Source organism: Rhinolophus hipposideros, assembly GCF_964194185.1.
Source record: "Rhinolophus hipposideros genome assembly, chromosome: 9".
NCBI lineage: Eukaryota > Metazoa > Chordata > Mammalia > Chiroptera > Rhinolophidae > Rhinolophus > Rhinolophus hipposideros.
The window spans coordinates 50,043,029-50,056,509 of record NC_138055.1 but is presented as its reverse complement, the minus strand read 5'-3'; the positions used below and the strand labels follow the sequence as shown (position 1 = coordinate 50,056,509).

The following is a 13,481-nucleotide window of genomic DNA, read 5'->3' as shown; positions in this document are numbered from 1 at the left end:
AAGACATTTCTTACTAACAATTTGTCTCCTAAAATACTGAACCAGTGTAGCGAATTTGGGACTAATCTGGGAATGAGATGCCCGGGCCTGATCTCAGACGGAGACAGTGGGAGGCAGCAGAGGGCATGGATGGACGCACTGCGGGCCGGGACCAGTGAGTTTCCAGTCCACCGCCGCTCGGCGGCCGAGAGCGCCACATTGCGCCTGCGCACAAAGCCTCAAGGCGATGCGAGAAAGTGACCGGTTAACTAGACGTGGATAGGACAGCTGCTTCACCAGTCTGCGCAGGCGCGTGCCGCCCACAGCCACTGCTCGGGGCGCAAGCGCCGATTCTAGTCGCCTTCAGGTCCTGTAAACAGAGGGCTCCACTGGAGACAACTTCTGCTTCCGGGTTACGTCTTGACAGCGGCTCTCACGACCCAGATCAACCCCGCGGTTTGGTGAGTGCGGCCCTCTCTGCGGTAATGCCTGCAGCCAGGCTCCCTAACCCGGTGCACCATACCCAGTAACGCTTCCTCCCCTCCCCGCTCGGGGTCCGCGAGCCCTCGAGGCTGAGACATCGTTCCCGGCCTTGGGGAGATCCGAGCGGGGGTTAGTCCGCCTCTGTGGCTCCCCCCGCGCAGATTGCGCGACCCTGTTAAATACAGGCCCCGGGAGATGTGCGGGGATTGAAGCGGAGAGTGACACCACACGTCCTCTCGTTTCGTGCTCTTACCTCCCCGCCCCCTGCCTCGACGAGATAAAGCTGCCGCGAGCCCTCTCTCAGCAGGTGCGCTGGGGCTGGGGGCGCCGCTGGCGGGGCCGAGGGTCTCCCCGCCCGGGCGGGAGCCAGGGCCTCACTAGCACCACAGCTGTTAAACATTGCCTCTCTCCCACTTCGCTACTAGCTTCGCAATAAGAACGCCTTGGTGTTTTCTCTGGATCCGAAGGGAAAGAAAACGGGGAGAGAGGGTTTTCAGCTCCAGCAGAGGAAAGGGGCCACTTGGGGGTCAAACCGTGCGCGGGCTGCTGTCCTGAGATCGGTGGAGTTTAGACTTCCTTGACCCTTCCTGACAGTGAATGTTGTCAATGGGCTCTGGAGTTTCACTCTTCACCAGTATCTTCGAGGCAGCAGCAGAGGACCACCGGTCATGTTCTGAGTTAGGGGTTCTGAGGTCCAAGAGCGCCTCGAAAATGATTGCAGGGTTTATTTAGCCTCTTCAGATTATCAGGGGCTAGAAACGGTTAACAGAACCACTTCAGTCTAAGCCTTCACTTCAGATGCTCTGTCTTCTGCCCCCATTCTTGGAATCGCTGACTCAAATGCCTACCCCTCCCCCCATTTTTTCTTGCAACGAAGAAGTATAAGATACAGACCCTTGTCTCTGAGGAGTTTAGTGGCTGTTGGAGAGATTAAAACATGCCAAGTCTAAACTATCTAGAAAATTTGAGAGAGACATATGACAAGTGTGTAACCTTATTCATTTATAATAGGGGAGAAGAATTCCCAATTTGAATCATTGATACCTGTGAATCGAATATTTTAAATTTGTAGTCTATTAATTAGTATTATATATATTTTAAACAGATAAATGGCTAGTGATTAGCAAAGTAGAAACCATTAGAGTTTATAGCATGTTACATAATATATGAGGGGATACTCTTATCACAAAAAGCAAAAATTGCATAGTATGAAATGACCAAAATAATTTTAGTATTTGCTTGAATTAATTTTTTTATTTTTCAATTACAGTTGGCATTTAATATTATATTAACTAATATACGGGTGTACAGCATAGTGGTTAGACATTTATATGACTTACAAAGTGATTCCTCGGATAAGTCTAGTACCTACCTGGCACCCTCCATAGTTGTTACAATATTATAAGTCTTGAATTGGTTAGCATCTGAAGTAATAAGCTTTACATTAGTTCAATATATATTTATTGAGAAGTACAGGGCACTATTGAAAATAATACTGTATTTACCCCCAAGCAACTTAGTTTAATAAGAACATAGATTCCTAAACAGTTACACATAGAGAGCTGTACTTCATACTATTTTCTGTACAGTTTTTGATATCTGCTTTTTCATTGAAATGTTCTACCTTGTTTGCTGTAATTTTAATTTTTTCCCAAATATTACTCATATATGGCTGTTACACAGCCAAAACTTTTATCATCGTTGAATTTAAGTATATTGCATTATTTTCTTCTTCTATCCTAGAATTCTTTGTCATGTTGTGGTTTCAACATATATTTGCCCAAATCTGTTTCTCAGTTGTCACAAGTGGCCAGTTATTAAAATTTTTAATTCATTTTGCACTCAAATCTACTTGTTTTCTTCCAACAACTGCAAGCATGTGTCATTGGTGTGAACTTTGAAATTTTTTTCTAATTTCATATAGATGACTCCAGAATTGATATACTTTTGCATTCCTTCCTTATTTTAGAATGTTACCTCAACTATTTCCCCTTTTTTTTCTTTTCAGGAAACATTTTAAACTATTTTACAAATGCCTTGTCATGAACATAGATGTATTTGTTCCATAGCCTTTTTCATCTCTTCTCACTTCCATACCTTTTAGCCAGTCAGTCAACCAATATTTATTAGATACTTCTTTTTGTGAGACTCTGTGGATGGCCTTACATGGGCAAAAGAGTGGAAGACAAGGACCATGCTTGTCTTCCAATTTATTATAATTTAGATGGAGAAGCCATATGAACATAACTATACTGCAAGGCCAAATGTAACAAAAACCTAAAATTGGTGCTCATATAAAAACCACAAACTTCAGAGGTGGAAAAGAATGTTTTGCGGCATCTTTAGCCTTTAAAAAAAAATCCTCTTTCTTCCATACTCTTGTTGTTAAACTACACAGAACTCCCTGAGGGTCTTGGAGTCTCTTAGAGAAATCGTGTGCTAGACTTAGGTCAGAGAGTAGAACTGAGAGTCAGATCATCTGTGTCCAGGTTTACCCGGCTCCCTAAGCAACTATTATTAACCTATTTCCTTATGATTAAGAGAAAATGATATTAATCAATCATTGATCTTTGAAATCTGCTTTTAGTATCGGGAAGGCCCCAGAGAACGCCTGCCCCTAAGGACAGGTATGCTCAGTGATACTGTGTATGCCTAAAACTTCTTTGTTTCAGGCAGTTTGGAGCATGTGAACATACCCTGAGCCTTGATGAGTTCCAGTATGTGGTATATTATGCAGAGCATTCAGAGCAAATACTCTCTCTCAGAGCGCTTAATCCGAACAATCGCTGCCATTCGTTCCTTCCCACATGATAATGTAGAGGACCTCATCAGAGGGGTGAGTGTGCTGTTATTGATGCCAGAGTCCTTGGGGAGGTGAAGTGGGAAAGTTCCCGGGGAATCCTAATAGATGACAGATTTGTAGCTTTGACTCAGCTCAAGATCACAGAGTTTTTACAATCTTCTTAAATGTATTGACTTGACCATTATAGTGTAATTTTCCTATGTTTTGCTTCTCTTCCCTTCTCCTTTTCACTTTGAGCATCTGATGTTTTTCTTCAGGAAATATGTTCTAGATAACTCCAGTTTCATGATCTTTGTAAAATCTGTCTGGAAATGGTGCATATGGGACCCAGCAAGCTCAAAGTCTTCTGTACATGTTGTACTAAGTAAGGGAGAAAGGAGATGAGCAAAGCAGATGTGGTTTTCAGATCCTAGTGCTTTATAATGATTACATAGCTATCACTTGCCTTCTATCTTAACAACTGCTACCACTTCTAGTTCTGTAGAAAATATCACCAACTCCTAAAATGCACGGTAATTTTTGACTTCAGAAAGCACCTTCATATCTGATATCTGACCACTGCTGTTCAGTAATTTTGTTATATGACTAGTGTATCCTAGAAGGTCTTTATACCTTTTACTGTATATTATTCCTGTTGTAGAGAAGTTACAGGGTTATTTTTGGTCACTAAAAAGTGCATCCAGATGGTTACTTCTGTACTTTCTTTTCAGCAACTTTCAAATCCTTATTTATAGCCTAGAGCTCTGTATCTGCTTCAGAATTGTGTGCCACAGCTGTGAGATGAAAAAGTCATAGTCTTAGTTTGTTCTCAGCAAAAGTGGTATCAGAAGGCTCAGCAGTAGAAATTTTGTCATGTTCTAATTCTAGCTCTGCTGCTGAGTCATTCAGTGACTTTGGTCTGACTGTGGTATTTCCATCTCCTTTATCAGATTTGAAATAGAAGTACGAGCAGGGGCTAGGTGGCAGAGAATGCTGGTACTAAGAGGCTACCTTGAAGATGTTTGTAAACAAAAAGATGATGTTAAGATGACCTTACTATTAGTGATGGTTGTCTGTTGAATGACAAAAAGGGTGTGCCAGTTCTCCTGGCTTCAGTTTGACAGACTCACTTTCCTAACTTTTTCAGAGCATAATGGCCATAGAAAGCTTTTCCAGCTCTCCTGCCTCATGATGAGGTTCCCACTGTTTTTAACACATCAGTTTATGTCCTCAGTGATGTCCAAATAACTTTCTGGCAGGCTACCTTGTGGAGAAACTTAATAACTTGATCTACAGAATTGACAGGTCCTTTTATTCATCTTCAGCGTATTTGCTTGGTTTGGATATTAGCATCATAATGTTATTTAATTAATAGGAATAGGAACTGAGACCAGTAGTCTGTTTACAGTACAGCCAGAGTTAGAATCCTCTTCTCCCCGGACTCAGTTCTGAGTCTTATCCTGCTCGATGAGCCGGAGCTGAGCACACTGATTGAAGTTTCCCTCTGCCCATAGGGAGCAGATGTGAACTGTACCCATGGCACACTGAAGCCGCTGCATTGTGCCTGCATGGTGTCAGATGCTGATTGTGTGGAGCTACTCCTGGAAAAAGGAGCTGAGGTAACGTTTTACCACTGTCACATTAGTGATTCACGAAAATTTGAGCTTCCTATTTTCTTAAAATTTCTTCTCTCTTCTCCCACCTTTTCCCACCTTCTAGCTCATGGTAACATTGGCAGCGCCAATATTAAAGCAAAACGTAATGGCCAATATGTGAAATGATCCAAAGGATTTCATTCCTTTGTCTTTCTTTCTTAAGCTGTCCGTGGCTCCACGATGAGGGAATTTTATCTCCCCTTTCTCTCCCAGCCTTTATTCTGGGGTTGTTTGTATTTCCATTTAATCATCTCAGTGCCTCTTAACTGTCCAGGAGCTATTAAGTGCAAAGGTCCCTCAACTCTGATTAAATCTATACTGTTTCAAACCTGCTACCGGACGTGCACTTCTAATGCCACTGTCACTGGGAGATAAATACGTATCATTAGGCAGTTTTGTCGTCAGGATTGGACTTCTTGTGCTATTTCTGCCCATTAATTGTTTTCTGTTTTAATATATCTTGTTTTCTGTAGTCTTTCTAATGAGTATGTTAACATAAAAACCACAGATTAATTTATGTTGGCATTAGCAAGAAGCAGCATAGTACAATGAGTGATTAAAAGAATAGAACTCTGTCTGGAGCCTGACTTCATTGATTTGAATTCCAACTGTCACTTCCAGCTGTGTGACCTTGAACAAGTTAGTTAAAGTTTCTTTGCCTTAGTTTCCTCATCTGTAAAATGGGCATGCTAATGATATCTTCTTTATAAGGTTATAAAGTGTTTAGAATGCTGGCATGTAGTAATTGCTAAGTCAGTGCTTGTTGAATAAATATGTTAGTGGTTTTGACTCTTGGTGAGCAATCTTGAATGTGCATATGCTAAGGTGCAATTTGAATCAGACATGCCGTGAAGCCGTTGTGCAGGACCCAGACACACTGGTCAGTAGGCCTAAGGGGTAGCCCCCAGCATCCTCCTCTCCGCACAACCATGTTGTTCTCTACTTGTCATTATCTACTCCGTAACTTTTGTGAGTGACCCTGGAATGAAAGCCAGTGATTTATGTCAATGATGAAAAGTGAAAATATCTTGGAGGCCAAAAAGAGGTTTTAACTAAATAGAAAGTTTAACTCAGTTAAATAGTTCAGTTATTTATTGCATTTTATGGGGGAAGGTAATATACCATTTAAAAATTTGGGTTTTGAAGTCTTTGTAGCAGCCTTCAGAAATTAGACGTGATGCTGACTCTTAGCAAGCCAACTGTTCTTCCGGCATGGGGAGGTTTGTGCTTTCCTCCACATACTCTCATCCAGGTTCTCTGGTGACTCCACAGCGTATTTTTGCAAGAGGCTGACTTGGATGAACAATTTGAGCTTCTCTGCTTGGTTAAAGAGCACAACAGAGCTATGTGGGCAGAGCTTAGTTTGGCCTCATTATGTTTCAGTCTGGTTGCCTTAAGCCACAGGATAGAGTGAGTTAGGGTAGATAAAATACTCCAAAACCTTTCCTCTGCCTAGTACATTCAAGCTGCTTTTTAATAAACGTCTTTCCAAGTAGTTTCAAGGACAGACTTCATCTTCTCTTTCTTTAGCTCCTGCTCTAACGTTAGAGATTCTAGTGAATGGTACTGCGAACATAGCAAACACCTGAATAATGCAGGCCAGCCACTCAGTGCACACAATAGAATGGCGTTGTGTGCAGACAGATCTTTTCCGGTTTGTTGTTAAGCTCCTGTCATATCTCCACCTTGATCAGCAAGGCCCCCCTGGGAATTGCTTATTGACCCTGTTGTGGAGAACATTCCATAGCGGATACACACATGCAAGCTGCTTTGCCCTCCTGTCGTCCTCTCAGTCGTCTGTCTACTGTAATACAGTTCCTCGCTCTCTACAGGTGAATGCCCTGGATGGTTACAACCGAACAGCCCTCCACTATGCAGCTGAGAAGGACGAGGCTTGTGTGGAGGTCCTTCTGGAGTATGGTGCAAACCCCAATGCCCTGGACGGCAACAGAGACACGCCACTGCACTGGGCAGCCTTTAAGAACAATGCTGAATGTGTGCGGGCCCTCCTGGAGAGTGGGGCCTCTGTCAATGCCCTGGATTACAACAACGACACCCCGCTCAGCTGGGCGGCCATGAAGGGGAATCTGGAGAGCATCAGTATCCTTCTCGATTATGGTGCAGAGGTCAGAGTCATCAACCTAAAAGGCCAGACACCCATCTCCCGCCTGGTGGCCCTGCTGGTCAGGGGACTTGGAACTGAGAAAGAGGACTCTTGCTTTGAGCTCCTCCATAGAGCTGTGGGACACTTTGAATTAAGGAAAAATGGCACCATGCCACGAGAAGTGGCCAGAGACCAGCAGCTATGTGAAAAACTGACTGTTCTGTGCTCAGCCCCAGGAACTCTAAAAACACTCTCTCGCTATGCTGTGCGCCGGAGCCTGGGACTCCAGTACCTGCCCGATGCAGTGAAAGGCCTTCCCCTGCCAGCTTCTCTGAAAGAATACCTGTTACTTGTAGAATAGCCTGGAGGAGACGTTTGCACCATCACGCAGGCAACTCTGGGTGAGGTTTTTCCCCTGCAGTACTGTCTCTTTGTCTTGGAAAACAGGAAAAGCAGTTGTTCCTGTTGTGTGGTTTATATTTTGAGGCAACATGTGACAAAAGTAAGCTCCACACCATCTCCCCTCCCCAAACCAAGCAACCAAACAAACAAAAACCTCTCACTTTGTTTTCTGTGTACTGCTTACTTGGCTTCTTATATTGCACCCTGCAAAAAAGAGATCTCTCTTATCTTCCCCTTTTGGGAAGATGTCAACAGTACAACTACATTTCTCTAGAAAGATGAAGATCACTCAAAGAATGTGTGTTTGGTTTTCCTTTGGGGACATAATTAATGTTTCAGAAGAATCCCTCTAGACGCATTTTAGTTGATCAGTGAACAAGTTTAAGAAAATTCCAGCTAACATCATGGCCCTCAAATGAAAGTACTACAGCCTCAAATAGTGTGCAGATTGAGAATTGGCCTGGGTGGTGTCCCTAGAATGCCACATTATGGGACATTCAGAAGGGACTGGCCCCCTTTCTCACCAACAAAGGAAACAGTAGTCTTTGCCTCTTTTTCATGGTTGTGCCCAAGGGTTACAATAGTCGAGCAATGTTATTTCAGAAAGATTGTCTCCAGGCTTTCCACATAGTAGAAGAGATAGTAGCTCCTAAGCAGTCCCAAGAACTTTTCTCCTAATGCAGTTCTTTCTCTTCCTGAAAGCCAGTTTGCTTTAATGGCTCAGGCATTTCATCATAGACGAAGGCATCATAGACGAAGGTGTCTGCTCTAGTGGAGGAGGAGTTGGGCTGCCTTTTCCCACGAGTCTTCCTCATTCCCTATACGAAGCTCACTCTGCCAAGAGTTTGGAGTTATTTTTCTTTCAGTTGTTTCGGAAACTTTGTGTTTTACTGATCTGTACAAGACATTGGTCGGGGTGGGTGGGTGAAGAGCATTACGAGAGCTTCTTTGGAGATGGCCCACCTACCCAAAAGTACTCGGTTTTAATGACCAATACTTAGTCAACAATACTCTTCTTTTTTATGTTCCTAAACTAGATCAAGTTGTTATTGATCTTAGATGACCTGTATGCAAATTTGAAAAACCTTCTTTTAGAAACACTGATTGGGAACTACAAATAAAACTGAACAGAATCAGCTGACACAGCTAATTTTAAAAAGTATGTCTGCTTTTGCCCTTTTGCTACTGGTGTTTTTGCTCACTTCAAAAAAAGAAATAAACAGTTCTAAAGCACGTCTGGCAATTTCTACTGTTCCTACTTTTCTCCACGATTGAATCACCAAGCCCCCGTGTCCTCATCTCTGAAATGGGTCTGTTACCACCTACCTCATAGGCTGGTTTGAGGATTCCGTGATAACAGTGCTTGATCTTAATTCCTGTACACAAAGCATTGGCTGCTTGAATTCTGGGCTCTGATAAGGCTTCGCAGTTACTACGTAGAACTGTTTGTAAGGTACAGCAGTAATACTTTGGACAGCCAGCGAAAGTGATGTACTAGCGATAATCCTTTCTTCCACCCCTTGTAACTTTGAACCTCCTTCCTGCTGCATGAAGCATGTGAGGAAACTGAGTGGGAAGGAATATATATGCCTGTGCTGAGAGCCAGGATGTGGTTTTTGGAGTCTAATCTTAAACCTGGCATTGACAGGGCACCATCCTGTCCATTTGGAGTGTAATCTGTAGTCCCAATTCTGAAGACCAACTGCATTACATGGGTACTTGGCTACTGAGGAAGAAGCAGCTGTTATGGAACAGAAATTAAGCTGAATAAGAACTGACATCTTTCCAAAGCAGTATGTCAACCAATCCGCAAAACCAGGTCCCAGACTTGGTGTCTCAATTTCACAGACTTTCAAAATGTACATGTCTCCCTGCAAGTGGAGTCTTGCTTTCATCCAGGAAGTAGTATAGGGGGAAAGTTCAGAAGGAAGAACCCTAGGTCGTCAGCAGAGGGATAGAGATCATGCGATGGCTAGAAACATGCTACTCTGGTAAAGGGTACACGTTCAAGAGGTGAAACACAACGTTAGCTTAAGGGAGACTGGAGCATCGTACTGGCTGCAGAGGATGCTGAAGGGGCTAGTGCGGAACGAGGGTGAGGACCAGTGTACTATGTTCTAGGACCCTGTGTGAGCCAAGAGATGCCGCAGAAGTCCACGGGCCGATCACCTCGCTGCATTTTCCCAGGTGTTCTGTCTGGGCGGAGTGTGGTGCTTGGGGCCGATCGTACTATATTCTACTTGTGAAAATGGTAACAGGAGAACCAAAAGCAGTGACCAGTTGGCATTTATTAGTGTAGTTATTGTTTGTCACTGTAGCAAAAGTAGTAGAGGAACCAAGGCTTTGTTATAACAAAGAAATAAATAAAGCTTATTTTTAGGAAAGTTCTAACCGAGTAACTGAAATCTAGCAGTAGCACTAGAAGAGCCCAGCCTTGTGTGACTGATGAAGCTGGGTAGAAGTCATGATGAATTCTATCTAAAAGGAGCTTCCACTCATTGCCCCCTAGTCAGAGCTGATCATGGCTGCAGTTACCAAATAAAAGGAAACCTAATGGAAAATGAGCTAAAAGACTTGCGAATACGCGGACTTGCGTCTAGCAGGTGAGCTGACCATAATCAGGCAATCCGTTCCCCTCACTCCAAAGATGCTTAGACAGGAGCTTCTCCAGACCGCTTCCGACTGACGTGCTCCAGGTGAGCGTGCTCTGAGGTATCCAAGTCGATCTCATACTTGGCTAGGATTTTGAGGATGGGTCTCAGCTTCAGCCACCACTGTTCCTTGGGAATGCGGTGCCTACAAAGGAATGAGGGAGATGATGATTTAATCTTTCAGCACCGTAATGAACTTCTGTCAAAGGTTATGGGAAAAAGGTGAGCAAAAGAGGCTGGATTTAGGGCACAGGCATCAGCTCTGAAGTAGGTACAACTACAGGTGTTACTCCTAAGAGAAAAGGATTGAAGACAGTAAACAGGTTAGGAAAAGAAGTTCTTGAAACTATCAGAGAGGGAACCACTCCAGGAAGTAGATGTACTCACTCAAAATCTGTCTGGTCCTTTAGCTCAGCCACTGGTTGAAATACCAAGGCTCTCTTACGCATCCCCAGAACACAGCCCGAGTCTGGCGTATTGGCAAAGATCCGCCCTGCAATAAGGGACGGTCAGTCAGCTTCTGTACTGGGGAACCAGCCTCTATGCAGGGGGCTCACCCTGTTATCCCACCTACCGTTACGGTAACTCTCTTTGATTTTCCCAGTCATCCAGTTCATAGCCTTGGCACCCATCTTAGTGGCAAAATTCCTGTCAAATGGAGTTGGGCTCCCACCCTAGAAAAAGAATCATAAAAATTACATAGCGGATGGACTCTAATGAAGTAGCAGAGATAGCTGAGTACACAGAAAAAAATGAGAGCCCAGGTTTACAGCCAGAAACAGGAATCCAGAAATCAAACTATGAAAGGAAATCCTGAAACCGTTCTGGGAACCAGGATGAACTGCCCAGCATATTTGGCCATTTGTTAGGTATAAGTTACTAATTAGTTAAAGGGGATGACTGGTCTCACAATGGCGTCTTCTAGCTCCATAGCTCTGACCCTGTTCATTTCCTTCTAGTCTCACTGGCCACTTGGTCACTTCCCTACCAGCTCAGGCTGGCAGCTTTGGTCAGTCACCATTATCAATGACACCAAAGTGTTCCTTATGGCCCAGTCTAGATGGCCCTAGTAACACCTCAGAATAACGTAAAACATGTCGATTTTCTCTGAACTAAGAGAAAGTAAGTGGGAAAGGGAAGGAAAAACAGGAAATAGGTCTTCATACTTGAATCAATTAGTACCCCATTCCTGCCAGGGCTAATAAGCTCATTTAAACTGAGATACTAGGAATTTATTTGTGGATAGAGAAAAGTCAAAGGTCAATGCTTAAGCCACATCAGCTAGGGACGTTTGGGATGGGGGTAGCCTCAGATCACTAGTACCAGTTGTGAGTGAGGCCTGCGTTGGGTGGGCATGGAATGTGGGTGGTTGTGGGGACAGAGCCAGGAATGCAGTTTCCAGGCTCTCGGCCTCACGTGGAGGGGTGCTGGCTCGGGTAGTAGATGGCCATCAGCTGTGACTAGTTGGCCATCAGCTGTTACCAGTTAGCCATTAGCCACTGATACAACCGCTGTGGCTGAGCTAACAAGCTCAGATTGTGGATTGCGGATTGCAGAGAGGTGGATTACAGTTAGTGAGTGAGGTTGTTGGCAAGAAAGCAAACGGCAGGTTGCGGATCGTGTGGCCCCTGCTTCCTGTGTCTCCAACCCAGCCACCAGCGAGACTATAGTGGTATGACTCCCCTATCCATGGCTCCGTGGGTGTTCCTTTTTGGCCTCACCATTCCTGCGTTCTTATGCGGGGAGCGGGGGCTGAGACCCCACATGACACCCTGCAGTGGTAGAAAGGAATTCCTTTCCTCTTGAAACCCAGTTAGTGGAGATGGAGCCCAACAGCAGTGAGGTGCCTGTCCTCATTCCCCAGGTTCCTCAGGAAATCGGTGTGGTGGGAAGAGCCATGGCCGAGGCTGTCTGGCTCTTACCCAAGATTGATGAATGGCCCTGACAAAATTATTTCTCCTCTCTGGGCTTCATTTTCTTCATCTCAATCAGTGGTTCTCAACTGAGAACAATTGTGTCCTCTAGGGGACAGTTAGTGTTGTCTGGAGACATTTTTTACTTGTTACAATGGAGGCGCTACGGGCATCTCGTGGGTAGAGTCCAGGGATCCTGCTAAACCATCCCACAATGCACAGAGCAGCCCCCCGCGCCCAAGAATTATCCAGCCCCACATGGCCATAGTGCCGGGGTTGAATAACGCTGCCCTAAATGAACAGGATGGCCACATAATCTGTAAGGCCATTTCCAGGATAAAGATGTTTTGGTTCTATGACTGTACAAGACAGCAGGCTCGTGCTCCATGGCGACAGCCTCCAGCAGTGAGAGCCCACTGGGAGCCTCGCTGGATGTTGGGGGTGATGGCTGATTGGTGGCGGACATGACTGGGGTCTTTCCTACCTGCTGCATGTGGCCAAGCACGTTCTTCCTGCTGTCAAAGACTCCCTTCCCCTCCTCAGAGTACAGGTTGAAGACGAAGTCAGTGGTATAGTTCTCATTGCACTTCTCATTCCTGCCAGGTAGACACCGGAAGCCTGTGACTATGGTTGTCTCCCCACCCCTACCCCCACCCCCTTTCTGCCTTTGTAGGCTCTGTTCTGCCCTCTCGATCGCCTCCTGTGGTTCAGGTTCTCTCCCTTTGTACCCATAAGTTCCTCAGAATGCCCGAACCACGCATCCATGCTGTAGGCCAAGACCACAGCCTGACTGTTTTCTCTCTTCACTTGGGGACAAACCGTGGTTGAGGTACCTTAACACCAAGCCCCTTTTCACAGTTGTTTTCATCTTGTGCACCAGATGTTCAACATTTGCCTGAAAATGAAACAGTGAATCCTAAGACTGGCTGGGAGTGAATAAGGTCTGGCAAGTGCAGAGACCTCTTTTTTTCCCATCCGGCCTCTCCAGGAGGGAGAGGGAAATAAAGGAAGCTGTTTACACTCTTGGGCCTGAACTATGCCTGATCCCTTTACAAAGTTCAGTGCAGACTGAAATTTAAATGAAGTTCCAAATGAGACAGGCAGAACTGTAAGAGGGAAAGTTCAAGACTGTCAGTTTTCAGCCCTCTTCCAACCCCTCTCAGTTTTCCTTTCCAGGTGTTTCTGGTTCTCCTTTCCTCAGAGGGGTGACTCTGCTCTCAGTGTCCGTCTTTAAATGCGTGTATGTACCTGGGAGGAACCAGTTCCTTCCCTTGGGCTTTGAGTTGAGGGTGGGGGAGGAAGATTCCTGCCCTTCACTCCTGACGGGAGCTGTCTGGGTTCTTGGATTAGGGTCAGCCTTCCACCCCTCCACTGTGTGATTCTTTTTCCCTCCAGGGAACTGGGATCTTGGAAAATAAGGATCATATGGTCCCTCTGTGAAACATGAGTCAGAGTTCCCCTACCCCCCGAGAGGTGAAAGGGTATCCCTCTCAAAAATGGAATGAGTCCACT

General features: G+C 44.9%; 2 protein-coding genes across 6 annotated transcripts in view; one reads left to right on the top strand and one right to left on the bottom strand.

The window, feature by feature from the left end:
- ASB8 (ankyrin repeat and SOCS box containing 8) overlaps positions 1-9,002 on the top strand; it is a 30,086-nt gene extending 21,084 nt beyond the window's left edge. Inside the window, exons 2-5 of one of the 3 annotated variants that reach the window (XM_081060352.1) lie at positions 46-440; positions 3,135-3,298; positions 4,759-4,863; positions 6,732-8,639. In XM_081060352.1, the coding sequence (XP_080916478.1) occupies positions 3,170-3,298; positions 4,759-4,863; positions 6,732-7,364 (867 nt within the window). In that variant the 5' untranslated portion in view covers positions 46-440; positions 3,135-3,169 and the 3' untranslated portion in view covers positions 7,365-8,639. Of the gene's footprint in view, positions 1-45; positions 770-3,134; positions 3,299-4,758; positions 4,864-6,731 lie in introns of those variants that run through there. The other 2 variants (XM_081060351.1, XM_081060353.1) reach the window with 2 other exon arrangements.
- Positions 9,003-9,673: 671 nt separating this feature from the next.
- PFKM (phosphofructokinase, muscle) overlaps positions 9,674-13,481 on the bottom strand; it is a 45,644-nt gene continuing 41,836 nt past the window's right edge. For all 3 annotated transcript variants that reach the window (XM_081060345.1, XM_081060344.1, XM_081060343.1), the window contains 5 exons: positions 12,803-12,864; positions 12,454-12,565; positions 10,631-10,730; positions 10,444-10,549; positions 9,674-10,201 (listed from right to left, as the gene is read on the bottom strand). In XM_081060345.1, coding sequence (XP_080916471.1) covers positions 10,057-10,201; positions 10,444-10,549; positions 10,631-10,730; positions 12,454-12,565; positions 12,803-12,864 — 525 coding nt within the window. In that variant the 3' untranslated portion in view covers positions 9,674-10,056. The remainder of the gene's footprint in view (positions 10,202-10,443; positions 10,550-10,630; positions 10,731-12,453; positions 12,566-12,802; positions 12,865-13,481) is intronic.